Here is a 19,833-nt window from a genome sequence, read left to right as displayed (position 1 = left end):
AGAAATACTTCTACCTTGTAATACAGTATTATTAGAGCACTACATAATGAGCTGTATTTTAATAACCAATGAACAACAGATGCAACCACTAAAATTGTTATTTGCATATTATGCCTTTCACTTATGGAGAAAAAAACACAACATCATCCACTCAAAATACCCCAAATAAACTGAAGTAGTAGTAAGATACCACATAATCATTAAGTTCTGAGTAAGACAGCTGCAGATGTCCCACCTATTTTTCCCTTCTTAAAAAGCTGCCATTTATAACTATTCTGTATTATTCTTGCAAAAATAAAATACTGTTAATAGCCATTTTTGATTTGGTGATGTAGACACCACATGCTTAAATGTTGCATAAAGGTTTTTAATACTGGTATGAAAGTAAGAACATTTTTTCCATATAAACATCTCAAAACCAAAAAGAAAACAACTACATGAACAATAAAAAGTAATCATACTGAGAACTACTGTCAATGTTTGTGACAGGAACCTAATCAGCTCCTAGCATAGCAATGATATCAAGAAGCCCTTCTGATACCTCTGATATCAGAAACACATTAACTTAACAAGTCTTCTAGCAAAGGCTTAAAATAGTTCAAGATCAAATATGGACAGTTCTGCAGATCACATGGTACCCAGCCACTTGGGTTTATATGATCCCCATGGATAAAAGGAGATCAAAGTACAATCCAAACCCATAGAATAATTCTTTCCTCTTGGATGAGTAGATGACAGGGTCTGCAGCACTTGCCTTTTAAAACAAGTGCTAAAAAAATCTGCTGAAGGCACATTTCTTTTTTTGTACTGGAATAAGAGAATGTATGCCTTTGTACTGTTGTCTTATTGCATTCCTATTTGTTTAAATCCATGATTAAGACTTGGGAAGCAGTGAAATAAAAAGGAAAATGCTTATGCTTAGGAGATGCACCGAACAGAATGTAAATTCCTTTCAATCTTTAATGTCACAGCTTTCGAATTTTCACTTTTTCAGATTTAACTTGTTACAGTTACACTGAATTTACTCTACCAAAAAAATTACATTGGTCTTTGGTATTTAAAAGGTTGAGTTACATCTTAATTCTACTAAACACACTATGTTTGTTGTTTCAAAAGTCAAAGCTGTACTAATGCAACAGAACAGAAGACCAAGAGGATCAATTTTAATTGTTTGCAAAAACAAACCAGCAGTTGCTTACTAATTTGCTCTCAAGATATTTTCACAAGTAACTATTAAATAAACAATCTCCTCTGCACAATATTTTTTATCATTACATCTTGCAGCCAATCACTGACTTGGAACCACTGTGGTCTCCTGATGGTACAGGAATAAAAGACACGATGCCTACTTGATCTACTGCTTGTTACACAAAATGCCTGATGCCATTAAACACTCATTCCTGTTAGATGTGCTGCTGTTACCCTGAGTACTAACAGACAGTTCTATCAGGTTTGTCTTACAGCATAAATCTACCTTTTTGCCATCATTTAGTTAAAATTCACCTGCTCTTGCAACAGCCTCTTCCAAACTGTAATATTAACTGTTAAACACCAAACTTCTGCCCTGATACAATCACCACCAATCATCAGTCAACTACCATCCCAAATACAATGAAGAATCTTTTAGGAAAAAAAAGGAAGCAACACAAACTTCAACTTCATAACTTAAAAAGTGTGTAGGAATTTATCATAAAAGACAACTATCTTTATACTCTGGCTCACATTTTGTACTCAATTCTGCTCAGGACTACACTCATTTTGCTAGTAGAGTTGATCAATTGGGTCATTTTTACAGTCTCTAAAATGATTTCTGTATACTGCCATGGAACTCAAGCTTTGGTTTGCACCAGAGAACATGTAGTTCCATTCCTAAGATCTCCATTTCCTTGGAGCTTGTTGCTTTCAGCCATGCATAGGGAGAAACACTCCTCAGAACAAAGCCATTAAACACACAGCACTTTTACAGTGAGTGATATACCAGCATACATTTTGTGGGATGTGACAGAAGGGTAAGGTTTTACACAGGGTAGAAGAGGCTGTGGTTCAAGAAGGGAAAGATCTGATGTTTAGATGCAGTTAGTTTAACAATAGAATTATTTGCATCTCTTGAAAGAACCTTTACTGTGAGTGTAAATCACAGCAACAAACTCTGTGTGACCAACACTGAAAATGAGTGGCAAAACAGACATGAAAGACGCACATGTTTAGGGGTGTGTTTGTGTTTTCAAACAAGTTTACCTGTATGATATCATCCTGCTGGAAGGCACAGAAATTAAAGTGAAAGAGGCTGTAAGAGGGACACTAGCAGGAAATGACACAATAGCAAATATAAGGGATTATCATAAAGAAAAGACATCCTTGAGAAAACAATCAGAAAGTTAATAATTGGGAATTAAATCACATCTTATTCCATACTACCCTATCTTTTAATCTCTACTAGCCTGCAAAAGTGTATTCTTCCTACACTGATATGTATTTTACAAAAATCATTAAAGGTTAGTCTCAAACGGCTGGCAGGGGCCCAGCAAAGAGTTAGTATGAAGTTCAGAGGTAAGCAAATTAAAACAGCTAATGAAACTCTCCTAGGTGGAGGAGCCCTGACAAATGCTTTCACAAGGAGACACACTCTTTTGATATTAGAAGACAATTGTTACTAATCAGTCGCAACAGGTTGGTGGCAAGTGGGATAGGCAACAAGAACTGCCAAACTAAACATGGAGGTGGCCTGTTTGATCACAAGTACAAACAAGATCAAACTGGATTCAGTGTAATTAAAAAATAAAGATGTATCTCACACACTGTGGGGACCAACTCACAAAGCAGGGCTCCTAGCTAGGATTGGGATTAAACGAAGGGCCACTGCAGAAGCAATGAACAGAAAATGGTTGCAGACAAGAATAAACAGCAAACAGCACCAGCACCACTGTTTATCAACATAAAGAGTCAACAGTGTTAATAGATTTGCATACTTTATAGTTATTAGTAGATATTTTTAACATAAATTTAACAGGCATAAATAGACATCCCATGGCTCTGGATATCCCAAACAGCCAACCATTTCTGTTAACCACCTGGAACTGATGGAGCTGAGAGCTTTCAGAAATCCAACAGGCAATGAAATACAGAATTCATGTTCCTGTCTTAGGAAATGGCTGACCTTATGTTTGAAACTTGGCATTCAAACTCTTATATGTATGCATGTTTCTCCTCATCCTTGGACTAAAGATGGCCTTACTTTAGTCTGTGGAATGTGTCTGATACCTAATTGGCATTATACATAGATCAGTGCATGTATTAAGGGGAAGTGCAACATAGTGCACACACTGCATATAGAATTTTGTGTGTTTTAATTTGGCCTAACTCTGACAGAGTTAAACAGCCTGATCTTTAGTCCTGATCTTTAGTTCATGCTGAGGACTACTTAATTTGCTAATTTGTTGTAGTTATGCTATCTGGTTGCAGCAGGGTAAACAAGTAAGCTGTACAATGCTGTGGTTTTGGACCTGCATTCAATATAGAAGTTAGTCATAGCACCAGCAGGAAGTTGTTTGCAAGAAGAGAATTAGAAATGGGAATGCAAGAAACACATCAGAACAGAAGAGGAAGCAGCTTTCTGAAAAGGCAGTTGCACTCAATGGTCTTTGAGCAATAGTACTGAGGACTTCACACAGCTAGTGATCTTCTCAGCAAGCTTAGAAGCTGCAGCAAGACACATACACTGTCACTTCCCAGTGAAGCGGCAGTGCTTTGCAGGATAACAGAACTCTCTGGTTTATCTCTTAAAGATGAAGCAAACACCATTAGACAGATAAAAATACACCTGTAAAACTCTTTTTTTTTTTTTTTTTCTTCTGTCAGACCAAATTTCTAGCTTTTCACTGAGAGGTCATCTAAAAGTTGGTCACTGAAGTGACCAGTATGATTGGACTTTACATTTTGAATATACTGAAGTATACAGTATGATTGGACTTTACTATTTACATTTTGAATATACTGAAGTAGAGGAGACTCTGTTCAGGAACTGAAGAGCAGGTAACTAATTCTGTATTGCAACTGTTACCCAATGTGATAAGGTGGGAAGTCCTTCTACATGAGATATAAGAAGTCTTGCTCAAACTGTCCAGGCATGGGAGATCCCCACTAAGTATCAACAAAAGACATCCTCTCTTCTACATATTCTACAGCTGATCAGCATTATTGACTCCATGTGAAGGACAGCACTGGGATTCATTTGCTGCTTAACAACTACAACAGACCTGGACCAGTAATTGCAGTTTATTAGTAGATTACTACTGCTCTAAGGGGATCTTGTTATCTAGAGTATTTCCCTTATCTACATGTAATTACTTCTGCCTTCCATATCATATTAAATTTACTGTGCAACTTTAAAATAAGGTCTTTGAAGACTCCAGGGCTCGTTATCCTCTTTATGTCTCCATATGTCATTTATAAAAATCTGCTAATTCTCAAGAATGGAAAAGGTCTATAGGAAAAGGTCTTTGCAATATACTTGGGTCTGTAATTCTGCCTTCTACACAGGTTGTTTTTTCCCTTTTCTGAAACACTGGAATCAGTATCTCCCAGAGGGCAATGAAGATACGAACTGTCTTCAAGATTTCTACAAGGCTCATGGCTGACTCTTCTAATTTGTCCTTGAACTTAAAGGGAAAATATTTTTATAAGAAAAACATAGATTCAAATTCTTCTAATAGCCATCACTAGCCATTAGCTCTGCAATCACAGAGGGACTGCTGCGTGACACTCATTCTTTCTTCCACGTACTGACCATATTTTAAAATCTTAAATATTACATATTCTTAATTCTATGAATAGAACATGAAACAGAAAATGGTACATTTCCTAAAAATGGCAAAAAAAATTCTATGCCAAAGGTTTCTATTTTACCTTTTCAATTGTGGTGGAAGTGAAGGGAGTATTAATCCAGCCATATTTACATTTAGGATGTTTCCATGGATGTAAGCCATTCTCAAGGCATACTTCTAAAAGGACATCTGGGCTTTACGGTACCTTTAAAGTAGCCTGTAGTATTTAGGTTTTGATAAAATTAGGTTAAGTAGCAAAAAAATATGTAATAACTTAATGTGAAGCTTCACCCTGAAGCATTTTTTTATTCCTGTTTCACTGGCATAAGGGGTTAAGCAATGCCAGCAAGGTATTATCCCCATAGAGAGGTGCTTTATTTAGGGTGCCTGAGTAGGAATATTAACTGCAGCCTATTAAGTTAATGACATGCTGAATTATCACTACAGCTGATGAAAACAGTAATTAGATGTTACAGCTGGCATGTGTCATCGTTACCCTGCTTTCTTTACAAAATAACAGATTGGTTTAGATATCACATTACACGAAGAATGGCTACCAACAGTGACGGTGATAAAATCAGAATACATTGGATGGCATCAGTGCCAGTAGTTCTAGGATAAGTAATGTATAAACATATTTGGAGTGCAAGAAGGACTGGAACAGGTGGACTTCAAGCTTTAAGCTTCACCACAGAAGGCATATTGTCTTTTGTTTCTCTAATTCAGGAAGCTAACAAAACAGGGTGAATTTTTTCAGTAGCCGTTCATCAGACAAGATGCAAACTGAAATTAAACTGCCTTAGGCAACGAATGAAATGCCATGGAAGTGACAGCTTGGTTATTAAGAGATGGGTTTCCCCATTACAGTACCTTGATATAATCTGATCTGATTCATATTTATCTGCTGGAGGGGTGTGTACACATAAAGAACAATTTTGAGAAGCCCTGTAATGGAGTGCAGGTTTAGATTGTCTAAAGTAGTGAAACACCTAATAAATGCATTTTTAGTCTTTAACAATGGTATTGGTTTACTCTTGCAGCTTTAGTACAATTGGTAGATTGTATGTTTCCTGAGCAACTGTGCATACTTAAAACAGGGTGAGAAAGGTTAAAGTGAGGTGAACAATTTGGGGTGCTTTCTGAAGCAGTCAACTCAGAGAGAGAACAACCTAAGAAAATACGGGGGTTTGTCCCATACTACAGCACAAAAGTAAAGGAAACTAAAATCTAACACAATAAAAATAGTTTGCAATGTTTTGCAGTACTTTTTCATTAGCACTTGAAACCAATTCTTTGTTCTTGGGATTATTGTTAACTAAAAACTTACTTCTCATTCAGTGGAAAATTTAGTCTACACTTGCTACCAGTTTCTGTTGGTATTTTTCAGGACATTTTTACTGAAAGGACAGTACATCACAAAGTAGCAGCATCCAATGAAATACTGACAGTTTGCTTGTATCAATCAGATACTCGCTGTATGTAAAAGTTAGCAGATACTCTCATGTTTCATGTACCAGCTCTATGTTATTAGGCAGTAAAACCTGAAGCACACAGAACAGCTTCATGCCAGAAGAAAGCAGGAAATTATGTTAAATTTGCACACCATTCTAAATGATTAATTTCTGAGACAGGAACACCAACACAGCACATGGATCACAAAACCTACGATCTAGAATCAACCTAATGATGTTTGAGGAAGATGTTCCCTATTACATCATGCTTTTGCTGGATAGGAATTATATATGTCAATCTCCTCTTCATACAGGTGAGCCTATGTAGCTCTTGAATACTCTAAGAACAAAGCAAAAGAATCAGCACAGTAATTAAAATGTTTTAATCTAAGAGTTGTGTGTCTCTTACTGCTGCTATTTTAAGCCTCCATCATGGTACAACCCTGCTGAGAGGAGATGTATACCTCAGTGAAAAGGAAAAAGCACAAACAAAGTATTAACAAGCAAGAAAAAAGGGAGTAAATCAGATTTGTGGTGCAGTGCAGCAAAAGGAACTGCAGATCATAAGACAATAATCTGAAAATATTGAAAGAAAAAGAAATCTTCAAGTCAGAGTTCAGCTGGTCTAAGTCAGCATAGCCCCAGGAAAGTTACGCTCACTTAGGCCTGGCAGGAATCTGGCTCAGCAACCTGAAAAAAGAAAGGGAAAAACTTAAGGATAAACAAGAAAAGCCTGATATTAAGCAGAAAGAAAGATATAATGCCCTTCCTCTGTGAAGAGGGAAAGAAATTCTTGTCAGTGGGTGGGAGAATGGTCAACAACTTGGCAGAAGACAAAGATGAGGCACAAAGCATAGGAAATGAAAAGAAATAGACATAATGGCAGCATTGCCAGGTGGTAAAGAAACAGACTTAGGAAAGAAGTGAAGAATGAAGTGGCATAGAGAAAAATTATGTGCTTTTAAGATATCTGACTTCCTGTTGACAGGATTATTTCTTGCACATGACTGTCAGAAGCACTTTAGTGTCATACTTGGTTCATTATCGACTATATGTTTTTATTCCTTTCAAACTACTAAATACCTTAAAATGTAGTGTAGGTTAAGATTCTTGGAATATATATGGTTGCCCTGGATCACTTCTACTATTGTTACACTAGACAGACAGGTGTGACAATCACTTCATCTCCCTGTCATCACTAAAAGGTGAAAAAGCTCTTTCATCAGTGGACATTCTTGCAGCAAATATTGGGAAGGTGTAGGAGAATTGTATGAAAAGAAAGAATATTCACAATATGATAATATTCTTCCAGTATTTTAAACACATGTTATCAGCTGAAATGACTATTTTTGTCAATTCTGACATCCAAAGCAAGGCTAATAAATAGATATTGTTTACAAGCCTCTAAAAGCACGCACACTATGACTCCACAGTGCCCTACAGGAAAAATTTATTTATGTGCCATTTTCTTGGCATTATGTAGACATATGTGCCTAACCTCATATATCTGCTACTGTATGAAGTAAACACTAGATCACACACTGAAGGTCTTTTTAAACTAAGTTTGCAACCCAGTGATCAGAACACTTGTCCAGAAACAGCAGCCTTATCTGTAATTCATGCACTTAAACTTCAATCAACATCCATGGCAGCTAGTGTATATTTATTTTTAAGTCAATCACATGCCTGGATGGCAGGTTATACAGCATTGCTCTGCTGTGTAAATGGATTGCAGCTAACTTGCTGGGTTAGTACTTTATGCAAACTTTTAAAATGTGAGAGATCTACAAATGACTGTATTAGGTTTGTACACTTGCCCTCTCTTATTAAACAGATGATAATTTCCTACATTAGCTAGTCACAGAGCTGGGTGAGAAACAGTGTACCTGGCCTGCATAATACAAAGGATTTACAATGTTTCTTTTTTATTTCAACACTATATTGAATCCTTGAGGAATCACAGCACTCATTTTGGATAGGAAAGCTGTCTTTGTCCAACCAAAACAAGACAGCATCCTGTAATGGAGCTGGCTATGCAGAAGACTAATGATGGTTTTTCTTCCTGTTTTAAACAAAAGTACTACTCTGAAGCTGAACATGTTTTTGTTATGACAAAACTGGTACTGGCACAGGGCTGTGAAAAGTTTTCGTTTTGAACTCATTGTTCTCATACCAGAAAAGTAGTGAAAAATAGTATCCCAAAGCCAAGTTATTACTCTGGATAGTGTGGAAACTGAAAACGATAAATATGTCATGACAAAAAATTTATTGTGCTTATATAACTGAGCCTCATTAATAACCTCATTAACAAAAATAAGATACTCCAAACTGCAAAATCCTGATTACAACTCTAATATGTAAACACTTTAAACACAGCAGCCATTCATGCTGCATGCATCTGTATGCCATAGCTACACAGACACATACAGATAAAAAAATACACCCATGTACACATATGTTGTAACACTGCACAAAGACATATAAATAGGCTTAAGTTTACAAGCAAAGAGTAGGTATGAATGAGTACACAGAGATAAGGACAATATGTTACATTGGACAGTATCCTGTGTTGTCACTGAAACATACTTACCATTTGCAGGAGATCAGAAGAAACCATCTGCATGCAACACATTGCTGTTGCCAAAGCACAGACAATGGTGGAGATGATATTGAGAGCGCACACACTGAACAACAGGTCCTGTGAAAAGACATGCATCAGAATATCATCTCATCTCTGGGACACAAAGGACAGGCAAACATTTTAGCAATTTCATAACAAACACTGTCAGCTGCAACCGATATGGTCTCAATTAACTGTGTAGAACTCATTCAGCTCAATATATTTTTTAAACCAGTCCACAAAGGGAATAATCACAGAAACAAACATCTTGCCTTCCCTCTATTTCCTCAGATATATTGTCAGTTCCAGTTTTACATCTCCTTGAAAAACAGACAAATTACTGTGTTCGCAGTGCACTCCAAGCTACAAGATGCTACAAAACAAACTTCCGAGTAGAAAAAAGCTAAAGAAAAAGCAAACCAACAAAACCATGCAAAACTGTCATTACTTTCAAAATGCATCTGAAACATTTTCATATAGAACTCTCCCAGACATTTCATGTTATGCTGATGAAATAAGTGCATAAGGCCACATTGTGGTTTTGGTGTTTTTTTTTTAAGGAAAATGTGAACATTTAAAACAGAACAAAGTGCTTCTGTTTACTAAGTAGAATATAATAAATATTTGAACTGAAACAGAAACATCCTGATAGCAAAGGTTTAATTAAAAAATAAGGCATCCATCTCTTCCAGTTGCTGAACCTTTATTTAGTTTCCCAACAGGTATTGAAAAGGAATACTGATTTAGCATGCTGCTGACACTTAAAAACTATTACAGTCCTTCTACAGCAATTGCATAGCTGTTGTACTCGTGACAATTATGTGTCGCTGTTAGTATCCTGACCAGCTACAAGAATTTGAGAAAAATCATCACAGAGAACAGATGAAAAACAAAATCAAAATTGTTAATACACCCTAAGTAAAACTTCTGTGTAGGATCCAAGTTTAAAAGAGTATTCCAGTCACTGCCAGAGCATAAAAGTAACTTCTCATGCTATAACATTAATGCATTGACTGCTTTGGTTTTTAACAAGAGTACTGAAAAGGTGATAGAAAGGTGAGGATTTGCTCCTTCCATTGTAATTGCGTGCTCTTCAAGTGGCCTCCATTTGAAGATAGAAATGAAAGCCATGGGAACCAGGTAGACATTAAATGGCTCAAAAAGTTGTAGTCATTTGAATCTTACACTGAGCCACATTGCTCCTGCTGATCTCATCAGTAATTTTCTGTCTTCCTGGCCAGCCCCTCAGACAGAGGAATAATGGATCAACAGTATCAACAGTAAAATACTAGAAGAATTTCTAATTCACATACAGAAGGTGATAAGAAAGGATTCATTCAAATACAACATCACATAGACCCACTTAGAGCACTTGAGTTCAAACAGGCAACTAAATCCCTAGAGAAACCATTAGTCACCCATTGCACAAAAAGATTGAGATCTTACGTTTTCCATATATAAACCTAGATAAAGAACACCAAACAGAGACAAGATTTGGGCGGAAACAGCACTACTTCCTAGCAAAAGAAACTTCTAAGAAATAAAATTCATGTTTTTACTACTACAGCCATTTAGAACCAAAGTATTTAGCTAATCTGAATGTGTAGTTTATGATAAATAGTAAAATCTACATCAGAGTTGTAGATTAGGATCCAAAACGTCTTTAGGACCCTCAGGATAGACTCAACTGTGTCTCTATCACTCATGACAGATGTGTCTTTGATCTGGTCCTGAAAATCCCACAGCTTCATCCCACTATTCCAATGTTTATCTTTACCATCAGTGTCTTCATGTCCACCCCACAACTGAAAACCTTTACTCTTTTTTATTCCATTAATTTTTGACACCAAGCTATTACAAAGCAGACTTTTACATCTTTAACAGTACTGTCATATTTAAAGTCTTTTTCCTCCTTTACTGCATAAGATTAATCACTAATCCTCAATTCTGACTATTTGGTTCACCTTCAGTTGGTCCACATTCTTCCTGAAATGCAGAATTCTGAACTGAGCACAACCAGGACCTTGCTAATTCTGAATGCACTGTAATTTTTGGTGCTTTATAAACTGTAGTCACACTTCCTGAAGTGATGACCGAGGTTTTTTGCAACAGTACATCACTGATTTACCTTTTGTCCAACACCAGATTCTCTCCTGCAGAACTATTATACTCTTCACCCTGCTACTAGGGTAAGGATAGAAGCAACATCATAAACATAAACCCACTTTTATTGGAGAAAAGCCAAAACCTTAACATCATTCTCATTTATACTTCTCTCACATTTATAAAAATAAGGAATAAACCAAACTCATTTCATACTGCATGAACATAGAAAGAATTATTTTTCCCCCAAAATTCCTTCCTCTCACAATCTAAAGCACAAAGTAAAACCAAGTAATGCTTTTATTTTTTTTTTCTACCAGTAATTCTAGAAAAAACTCTCCAGACAGTGTCTAATCAATTGCTTTGATTTTTTTATTCACTGATAACTGTTGTGAAACAACAATGTAAGTTGACTCTGCAGTAGCCTCCCAGACTGAACACTCACAATGACCATGGCTTCTTTGTTGTGGTTGGAGATTTTTTCCCTTGGCAGGCACTGGTAGCTGAACTCAATTTGCTATTCAGCCATTAACTTTGTTATGTAGGGCAGGGATTACCATCCACAGCAACAATGGCCCTCTTTGACAGACTGCTTTTCCAGGCTAAGCATACAAAAGTTAGAGTATTGTTCCCACTGGAATCTTTTTGAAGGTGCTACAACTATAATATTTCAAAAGCAGTGATGCAGAATTTTTATGTATTTTGTGAGGATCAATAAAGAGCAGACATCCATCAGCCAAAAATGTGGCAAGACAGCAAAACTGAACAAATTTTGACAGCAACAGTAAGAAGCACTGACTGTAGTATCCTCATCATCATTATGTATTCTTTTTCTTCCCCCCCCTAAAGTCTGGTTCAACTCAAACAGAAATCAACCCACAAGTGAATATCAGCACTTCTCCTCTGGCCCCACAGCCCCCTCATCCCCCACACCTCAGGCAGTTTATCATTTTAAGTGAATTTCCTCCATGTGCCCTGTAGAATGAGTAATTAGGTAACTCCTAGTCCAGTGATTTATTCATTTATTGCTATATATAGATAGCAAGTGCTCAGGAACAGACATTCAAGATCTAAAAGCCTCCATGGCCAAACCTGCTACCAGAAAGTGTAAGGGTTTATGCAGATTCCATCTGAAACATGATATTTAAGATGTATTTCGGGAAATGCCTGTGAAAAAGCAGTAACCACAACAAGGCCCAACCAAATGATAACCTTCAGAATAATTGCTCTTGGGGAAAAAACACAGATACTCTTGGTTATTCTGTTCCCTTTAACCTATTGCAGGAGCTTCCCAATTTCTTTTACATAGTCGCTACACAGAGATTAAAAAACTCAAGTAGGCCAAAATAAAACAAAGATTTCTAGACATCAATATGACTCAGCTCAAATGCAGACTTCAGTAAATATTTAATCACTCCCTTGCCTCTTCATATCATAGCAGTGAACTATACTGCCAATTAAGTAACATGCATGAACATCAAACCTGGGAATTCACCATTCAATACAGACACATACCACAGAGATGAAGCACTATTTAGCACAAAAAATAGTAATTCTTTCTGTCAAATACGATATTGAAAATTATCCAGCTGTGCTGCTTACACAGAATTGGGAATCTGTAATTAAACCTATTTGCTCTAGAAGGAAACAAAGTAAACCAATGCCTATTCACCCCCCTTACTTCCCTGTCTCCACATTTATTTACATTTAAAATATTTATTTAGTGAGATTCACAGATTGCATAAGGCTGGAAGGAACTCTCAAAGGTCATCTTGTCTAAGTCCCCTGCAGTGAGCAGGGACACCTCCAGCTGGATGTGTTACTTAATTTAATATTAAAATAATAATTACATAGTACAACCCCAGTTCTAATACTGAAATAGTAATGGTCTTTTTACAGCGCACTCACATTTTGCTTGTTTTCCTGTGGAAATAAATGTTTCATAGTCTTCAAGGCTCTTCAGTCCTTTGCACTTTTGAGAGCTTAGTCAATATACAATAAAAGGAGTAAAAGAAGCCTGATGATGTGTAAAAAGAACACTGTAATCAGTAGGCCTGAACATATAAATCTAAACATCCACACTGATGAGGAGCTAAAATCAGCTTCACTTTTGCAGTTCTGTGAGGATGATTTCTTTTCTCCTTGATTGACTTCAATTACAGTGCTTCATTTCTTTCTTTTACTACTGTAAACTGAGAAGAGATAATGAGCAGTAAAGCTTTTTCACCTGTGAAATTAGTGTCTGTGTACCTCTTTTATTCATGAATTTGAGGACAACAATCCCTTTAACTCCAATTGTAACTTCAGTTGTTCTAACTGGATATATGTCTGAAAAACATTAGAAAAAATAGCTGCCTGAATACCAGAAACACTGCCTTTGATTACAAAAAAATCAATTCTGAACCACAGAGGTCTCAAATGCACATTGGAGTGGGCCAATGCTTCATAAAATAGATTTAAGGAATGAATGGACAATACAGTGCACTACTTTACACAGCCCCAAAAATACTTAATATATTTTTAATGAAGCAGTGCATGGCCTTTACTTTAGAAAAATAAACTCAAAAAGGTCTTCTCGGCTGCAGGTTTGTGTATCGCTCATCATCTCAGGTATCTGCATTAAATTTAGTACTGGAGATATATTAGAGACTCCCAAAAGACTAAGGTTCTGTAAAATAACTGGACAAGTATGAAATAAACAGATTCCAGTCACTGAAAGCAGAAGCTTTTTCAGCCACAAGAGAAGTTCACAACTGGATTTTCTCACTGCCTGAGCTAGGAACAAAAACAGTCAAAAGGAAAGACAAGTGTAAGCATACTACATCTCTTATACAGCTGTTACTTAGACATTCTGAATACTCATAGCTCAACTATTCAGCCTACAAAGCCCGCATTTTACCACCTAGTATGGTAAATATACTGAGCATAGGCAGTATTTTCAGTTACCTGTTAATCAAATTGAAACAAACCCACCATTTAAAAATCTAATAGGAAGTTATTAATTTTTCTCTGAGCTTTATCAAATTTTAAGGGCTGGAAGGGACCTTAAAAGGTCATCTAGTCCAACCTCCCTGCCAGAGCAGGATCACGTATACCAGATCAAACTGGAATGCATCCAGGCAGGTTTTGAGTATTTCCAGAGAAGGAGACTCCTCAACCCCCCTGGAAAGCCTATTCCAGTATTCCATCACCCTTACAGTGAATTTTTTTTCCTCATGTTTACATGGAACTTTCTAAGCCTCCAATTCCACCCATTGCCCCTTGTCCTGTCACTGGGCATCACAGAGAAGAGCCTGACTCACAGTATAACTTAGGTTGGAAAGGACCTCGAGGATCATCGAGTCCAACCTGTCAACACAGACCTCATGACTAGACCATGGCACCAAGTGCCACGTCCAATCTCCTCTTGAACGCCTCCAGGGATGGTGACTCCACCACCTCCCTGGGCAACCCGTTCCAATGACGAATGACTCGCTCGGTGAAGAACTTCCTCCTCACCTCGAGTCTAAACCTCCCCTGGCACAGCTTAAGACTGTGTCCCCTTGTTCTGGTGCTGGTTGCCTGGGAGAAGAGACCAACCCCTTCCCGGCCATAACCACCCCTCAGGTAGTTGTACAGGGCAATGAGGTCACCCCTGAGCCTCCTCTTCTCCAGGCTAAACAATTTGTGAGCCTCCAAGAACCTTTTCAGTAGAGCTTCAGTTCATCAGTTAATTTAAGGCTACTCATAACAGGTATTGTTCATAGTTCCCTTAATAGCCTACAACCTCTGGCCATAAACTTCTGCATTAGAATCACTCCTCTCATCTGGACAGAAGGCAAGAGCAAAACGAGCCTAACTGAAGTCCTTCCCACAATTGCTCCCAAGCACAAATAAGGTAATTTTACAAAGCGTACAAGTGATTGCCCATTGGAATGGGCTGCCTGGGGAGGTGGTGGAGTTGCCGTCATTGGAGGTTTTCAGGAGGAGACTTGATGGGGTGCTTGTTGCCATGGTTTAGTTGTTTAGGTGGGTTGGATTGGTTGAAGGGTTGGACGCGATGATCTTGAAGGTCTCTTCCAACCTGGTTTATTTTATTCTATTCTATGTACAAGGTCTATTGGTTCTGGCAAACAATTGATCTCAAGTGACTGTTTTAAAGTATTTAAATAATGAACTTTTTATGTTTTACCCAAGAGACTTCTTACATTTGACACTTTAAGATTTTAAAATACCAAGTTCTGCAAGCTTCCACCAATTGTAAGGTAAGGCAGCATAGAGATCAATGAAATAAAACACGCTGCCATAGCTTCATGCTTTGACTCATATTTTTCTTTTAGGAATTTTACTGTAAGTAAAAGAAGTTCTTTTTACTGTAAGAATAATGCTATCTTTTCCTCTTCCATTAGCTTGTAAGACAAAAGTAAGCCTGTACAGTATTTAAGTAGCATAGGGTAAATGATTTTTAATGTTTTATCACAGAAAAATTAATTTATCAAAAATTATTAAATATTAAAAGGAATGTCCTGAGGCAAATGTCTTTGTGTAAGAGTATCCCCTCCTACATTTGTAAAATCATCATACATTTTTGATGGGAAGGGGATTTTGAAGGGAGCCTTATTTTCAGGGGCAGTTTAGTAGCTATTAATACAGGGAACTATGTAGAAAATGCATCTATTGATGAAAAACACTAACCAGAAAATCTCCATTGTTCAAACAGGGCAGAGAGATGAGACTTGTTTGCCTGTAGATCTTAATGGTAGCTTGCCACAATGTGTCAATGTGCTATTTTTACTGGAGATGTGTAGACAAACTGTAAGTATAATGTCTTACAAAAAACACCTGTCAACCCACTGACACTTAAAACAGTGAAATGGCAAAGTATTTCTGTCCATTTTACTGTAACATGTAATTTTGTGCTGAAATTTCACTAGTCTCATAATAGCAGAAATTGGCACTAATCTCACAGATTATGCATTCAGCAATTTTTCGCAACCAGTACTCTTATCCGCTGGAATCAATCCCCAGCAATAGACACTTTGAAGATACAGGTGGATGGGATGCTGGTGCTGGGCCATCTTATCTAGAAGGTGTTTTTCTCAGGGAAGGCTGGACCAAACGATCCTTGACATGCCTTCCAACCTGGCATGCTATGATTCAAATATTCTATCTATACATGTACACAAGTGTGATCATAGATACTGCAGTGGTAATTCCTGCATCGCCATTAAACTGTTTCAGTAGCTAATGCAGGGTTTGAAAGGAAGAAGTAGACATTGATTTACAAATGAGCTTAAAGAGATGATACAGAGCACCCATTAAAAAAAACCACACAACAAAAACCCCAACCAACCCAAAAAGACCCCAAAACCTAAAAACAAACAAAAAAACCCCAACAACCCCAAACAAAACCAACAAAAAACCCAACACAAAACCCCAAACATCCAAAAAACCACCAAAAAAAACCAAATCCACCATTACAAAAAACTTTCAAAGCAACTATAAAAAACCCCCACCACTTAATATCACGCAAGGTGTGATCTTGGCTCAATTCAGATACACAAGACTGGTAGCCACTGTTATTTTTCCTTGTCCTGTTTGACTGGGAACAAGATCAGACATGTGATACGTGCACAATTGTTCTGCTCACAATGCAGCTCCCATAGCTGCTACCACCAAGAGAAGCACTGATGATTTAGTGGAAACATGAAATTTTAACCCTACCCTCAATAAAGAGAAGGAGCTTGAAACCTGTCACAATACTGTACTTCTGGTACCTCAAACAATGAACACAACTGAGGTTTTGATACTGAAACATCTGTACTCTTCAAATCACATTGTAGTTGTTAATTGCAATTAAAGGTGAGCCTTATCACTGTCAGCTGGCTATATAATGAGCTGAAATATTTTATTCTTGTGGGATTAGTAGGATGCTGTTATGAAATTTACAGCCAGGAACAGAAAGCTCTCAAAGCCAAATAGAAAGAAAGCATACAACTAAAACTGAAAAAGGGTTTAAGAAACTTGATGAAGATTTTACTATGTTCTCTTAAATAGAAGTCTGTTCATAGTTAAACATGCACTCAGACTACACTTACAGGAACATCTGTGCTCAAATTTGTCTCCTACTAGTGCAAGCAGAAACATCAATTCCTTTTATAAATGACTGAGTTATATTTTAAAAGAAATTTTATGCTGCACTTCAGTTCTCATCGCTGCATTGATTAGAAATCTTATTCTGATTGCCAGCATATGTCAGTTCTACTCAGTTCATATGTTGACAGTGCCCTCAAAGATAAACAGTTCTCTCTCTCCTTAAAGTTTACTTTGCCAATATATTTCCAGCCAGCAACCATATGCTACCTCAATCTTTACTTTTATAGGATCAACAAGTCAGCTTTTTTTGTACAACAGGTTTATGGTTTTTCATCTGTCATTCTTTGAAGAATATCCTTCTGAGAAGTTATTTTCCTGCATTACCTTCTCACAACATCTTTCACTGAAACTGCACCCCTGAATATAGTCCTGAATTTAGCATTTTAAGTAGCAGTTAATTATTTTTTTCCATTAGTAATTTTCTGCTCCTCAGTTGGTTTGTGTTCCCTTAGTCTCCTTTATTATCCTCATTAAAATGTAAGGCAGGTCTCTTAATTTTGGGAGCATACCAAATTGTTTAATGTCCACATGGTCATTATTAATAGTTTATTTTCATTTTCTACTGCGCTACATCCTATTAACATCATTAAAATATATACTTTGAAACTGAGAGCCACAGATGTAGAGTTAGTTCTGTTGATCATTAAATTAAACCTAAAATTAATCACTATCTGTCTCTTAGGCTAGGAATGTTTTTGCTGTCCACTCCTTTCATGGATTCCTTACTGGTTTCCAAACCAACAGAACACCACATCTTGCTAGCTTGCTGAAAATGAAGTTAAGCAATGTTGTGGGCATTTAAACTGGATTATGACACACTTGTACAATATTCTTAATATTTGCTTTTACTTTTTTATCTGGGTAATTGTAACACAAAATGCCACAAGATTTAGACTTCTTGTAATATCGCAGAGCAGTCTATAAATATGTTTCCAGCATTACCCTAGAAGAATATTTACTATTCTGCCCCAAAATAACTTCCATCTGAAATGCTTTGGGTTTGCAGGACATCATGAAATAATTAATCATTCTGCTATTACTTTGTGTTTCATTGTAGTCTACCATAACATTGCTAAATAACACCAACCACCACCTTTGATTCTAGCTGTCTGGAACAATGACATGGAACATACCTGTTCTCATACCTTCCAATATCTGCTTCTTAAATCACCTCTGACAATATAGTTACCAATACAAATAGCGACATTGGATGTGTAAAATAAAACCTTTTTCATGCATAGGAACACTGCTTCCACTGAATGAAGATAATCATTTCATGTCAATGTACAAACACAGGGAATACTGGCTACTCCTTTCATTACACAGTTAAGTCTTCCTACCTCTTCCTTACTTAAAACTGAAATAGACTGTTAATTGTCCTCATAACGTACCTTTAGGGTCAGCCTCACAATATTACACTCCTGCAGAGGATTCAGTTTCAGTGTTTCTCCCAAGTTACTGCAGCCTGATGTTTGATGTTGCATTTCACAGCAAACACAGACCCCATCACTGTCAAATTTAATCTGTGGAGAGAGGAAAAAAAAAAAATCAAACCCAGAGAAGTATAAATCAATATAAATGCACTTCTCAAAACTGTATTTACACCTGTTGTAACAGTAATAACTACTAAATTCAAACAAAAAAAATCTCTGTGCAGAACCCCTGAGGCTTTCAGTCATCCATTGGCTATAAACTGAGGTAAAATACAGAAAGAGGATATGATACCAAGGTAGAGTGTTACTTTTTAAGTCTCCTTTTGAAAAAAAATTTGCTTTCCTGGGCCAGATGAAATCAGAGTAACTCAACTAAGGAAACATCAAATCACAGCCAGTGGGAAGAGATTAAAAAAACCCAAAAAACAAAACTATACAAAGCAGTCATGATCACAAATGTGATCTATACATACATGGAAAAATAATTACAAAAGAAACCTGAGGATAAAAACACAGCATGAAGAAAAAGTGGAGGAAGTAAGACATACAAGTCAACTCATCCATATGTTTACTTTAGACAAGGTTTGGTCTCTATTTTCTTATGTTCAGTTTATCTTGACTACAACAAGCACTCAATGATTTTACATTTGAAAAAGCATTATGCATTCTATTCTTCACAGACTTGCATTCAGGCATGCCTTGCTAAGACTACTGAACCCTGATTGCTCTCAAAAAGAAAATTACAGGTATCTGCAAATGATTCTAAAAACAAACAAACAAAATACCACCTCAAACAAAGAAACAAAATCACCAAAGCAAACACTAAATGCCAGAGGGGAGGTCTTGCTCCTGAACCTCCATGGAAATGGTGTCAAGTGTTAGGTAAACACTAGAGAAAGTTCAAAATTTACTTTGAATTTAAAGCTGTCGATTTCAGCGGTCAGAATGCTACAGCACACTCACTATACCAGAACCAGGCATACAGTCTTTGGCTTCTGAGAAGTTTCTGTAATGAGGAAAATGGACAAAGCTATCTACTGCAAGAGCATTTATTCTCTGATTCACGCTACCCCTGTTCAATGAAAGATAGTCACTGACGCATAATGGGATGTATCTGACATTTGTAATACGAAACACAGATCTCAAGTCTACTTTTATCTCATGTGATGAACAGGCGTCACAGAAATAAAGCTGACAAGAAAAAAATATTTCTTTCTCAAGTTTCCCCATCTGTAATAGGCTAATTCTGAAAGATGTTCTGTAACTTC

The 19,833-nt window shown here is 36.9% G+C and overlaps 1 protein-coding gene across 3 annotated transcripts in view; it reads right to left on the bottom strand.

Annotated features, from left to right (window-relative positions):
- The window catches only part of ENTREP2 (endosomal transmembrane epsin interactor 2), a 102,462-nt gene that overhangs the window by 15,518 nt on the left and 67,111 nt on the right, over positions 1-19,833 (bottom strand). For 2 of the 3 annotated variants that reach the window (XM_068143983.1, XM_068143981.1), the window contains 3 exons: positions 18,524-18,655; positions 8,865-8,972; positions 2,239-2,256 (listed from right to left, as the gene is read on the bottom strand). In XM_068143983.1, coding sequence (XP_068000084.1) covers positions 2,239-2,256; positions 8,865-8,972; positions 18,524-18,655 — 258 coding nt within the window. The remainder of the gene's footprint in view (positions 1-2,238; positions 2,257-8,864; positions 8,973-18,523; positions 18,656-19,833) is intronic. The other variant, XM_068143982.1, reaches the window with a different exon arrangement.

Source organism: Melanerpes formicivorus, unplaced genomic scaffold, assembly GCF_026170545.1.
Source record: "Melanerpes formicivorus ecotype bairdi unplaced genomic scaffold, bMelFor1.0.p_v2 SCAF_10, whole genome shotgun sequence".
NCBI classification, from domain to species: Eukaryota; Metazoa; Chordata; class Aves; order Piciformes; family Picidae; genus Melanerpes; species Melanerpes formicivorus.
Note: the sequence above shows the minus strand (reverse complement) of the source record. Positions and strands in the feature narration are given on the sequence as shown.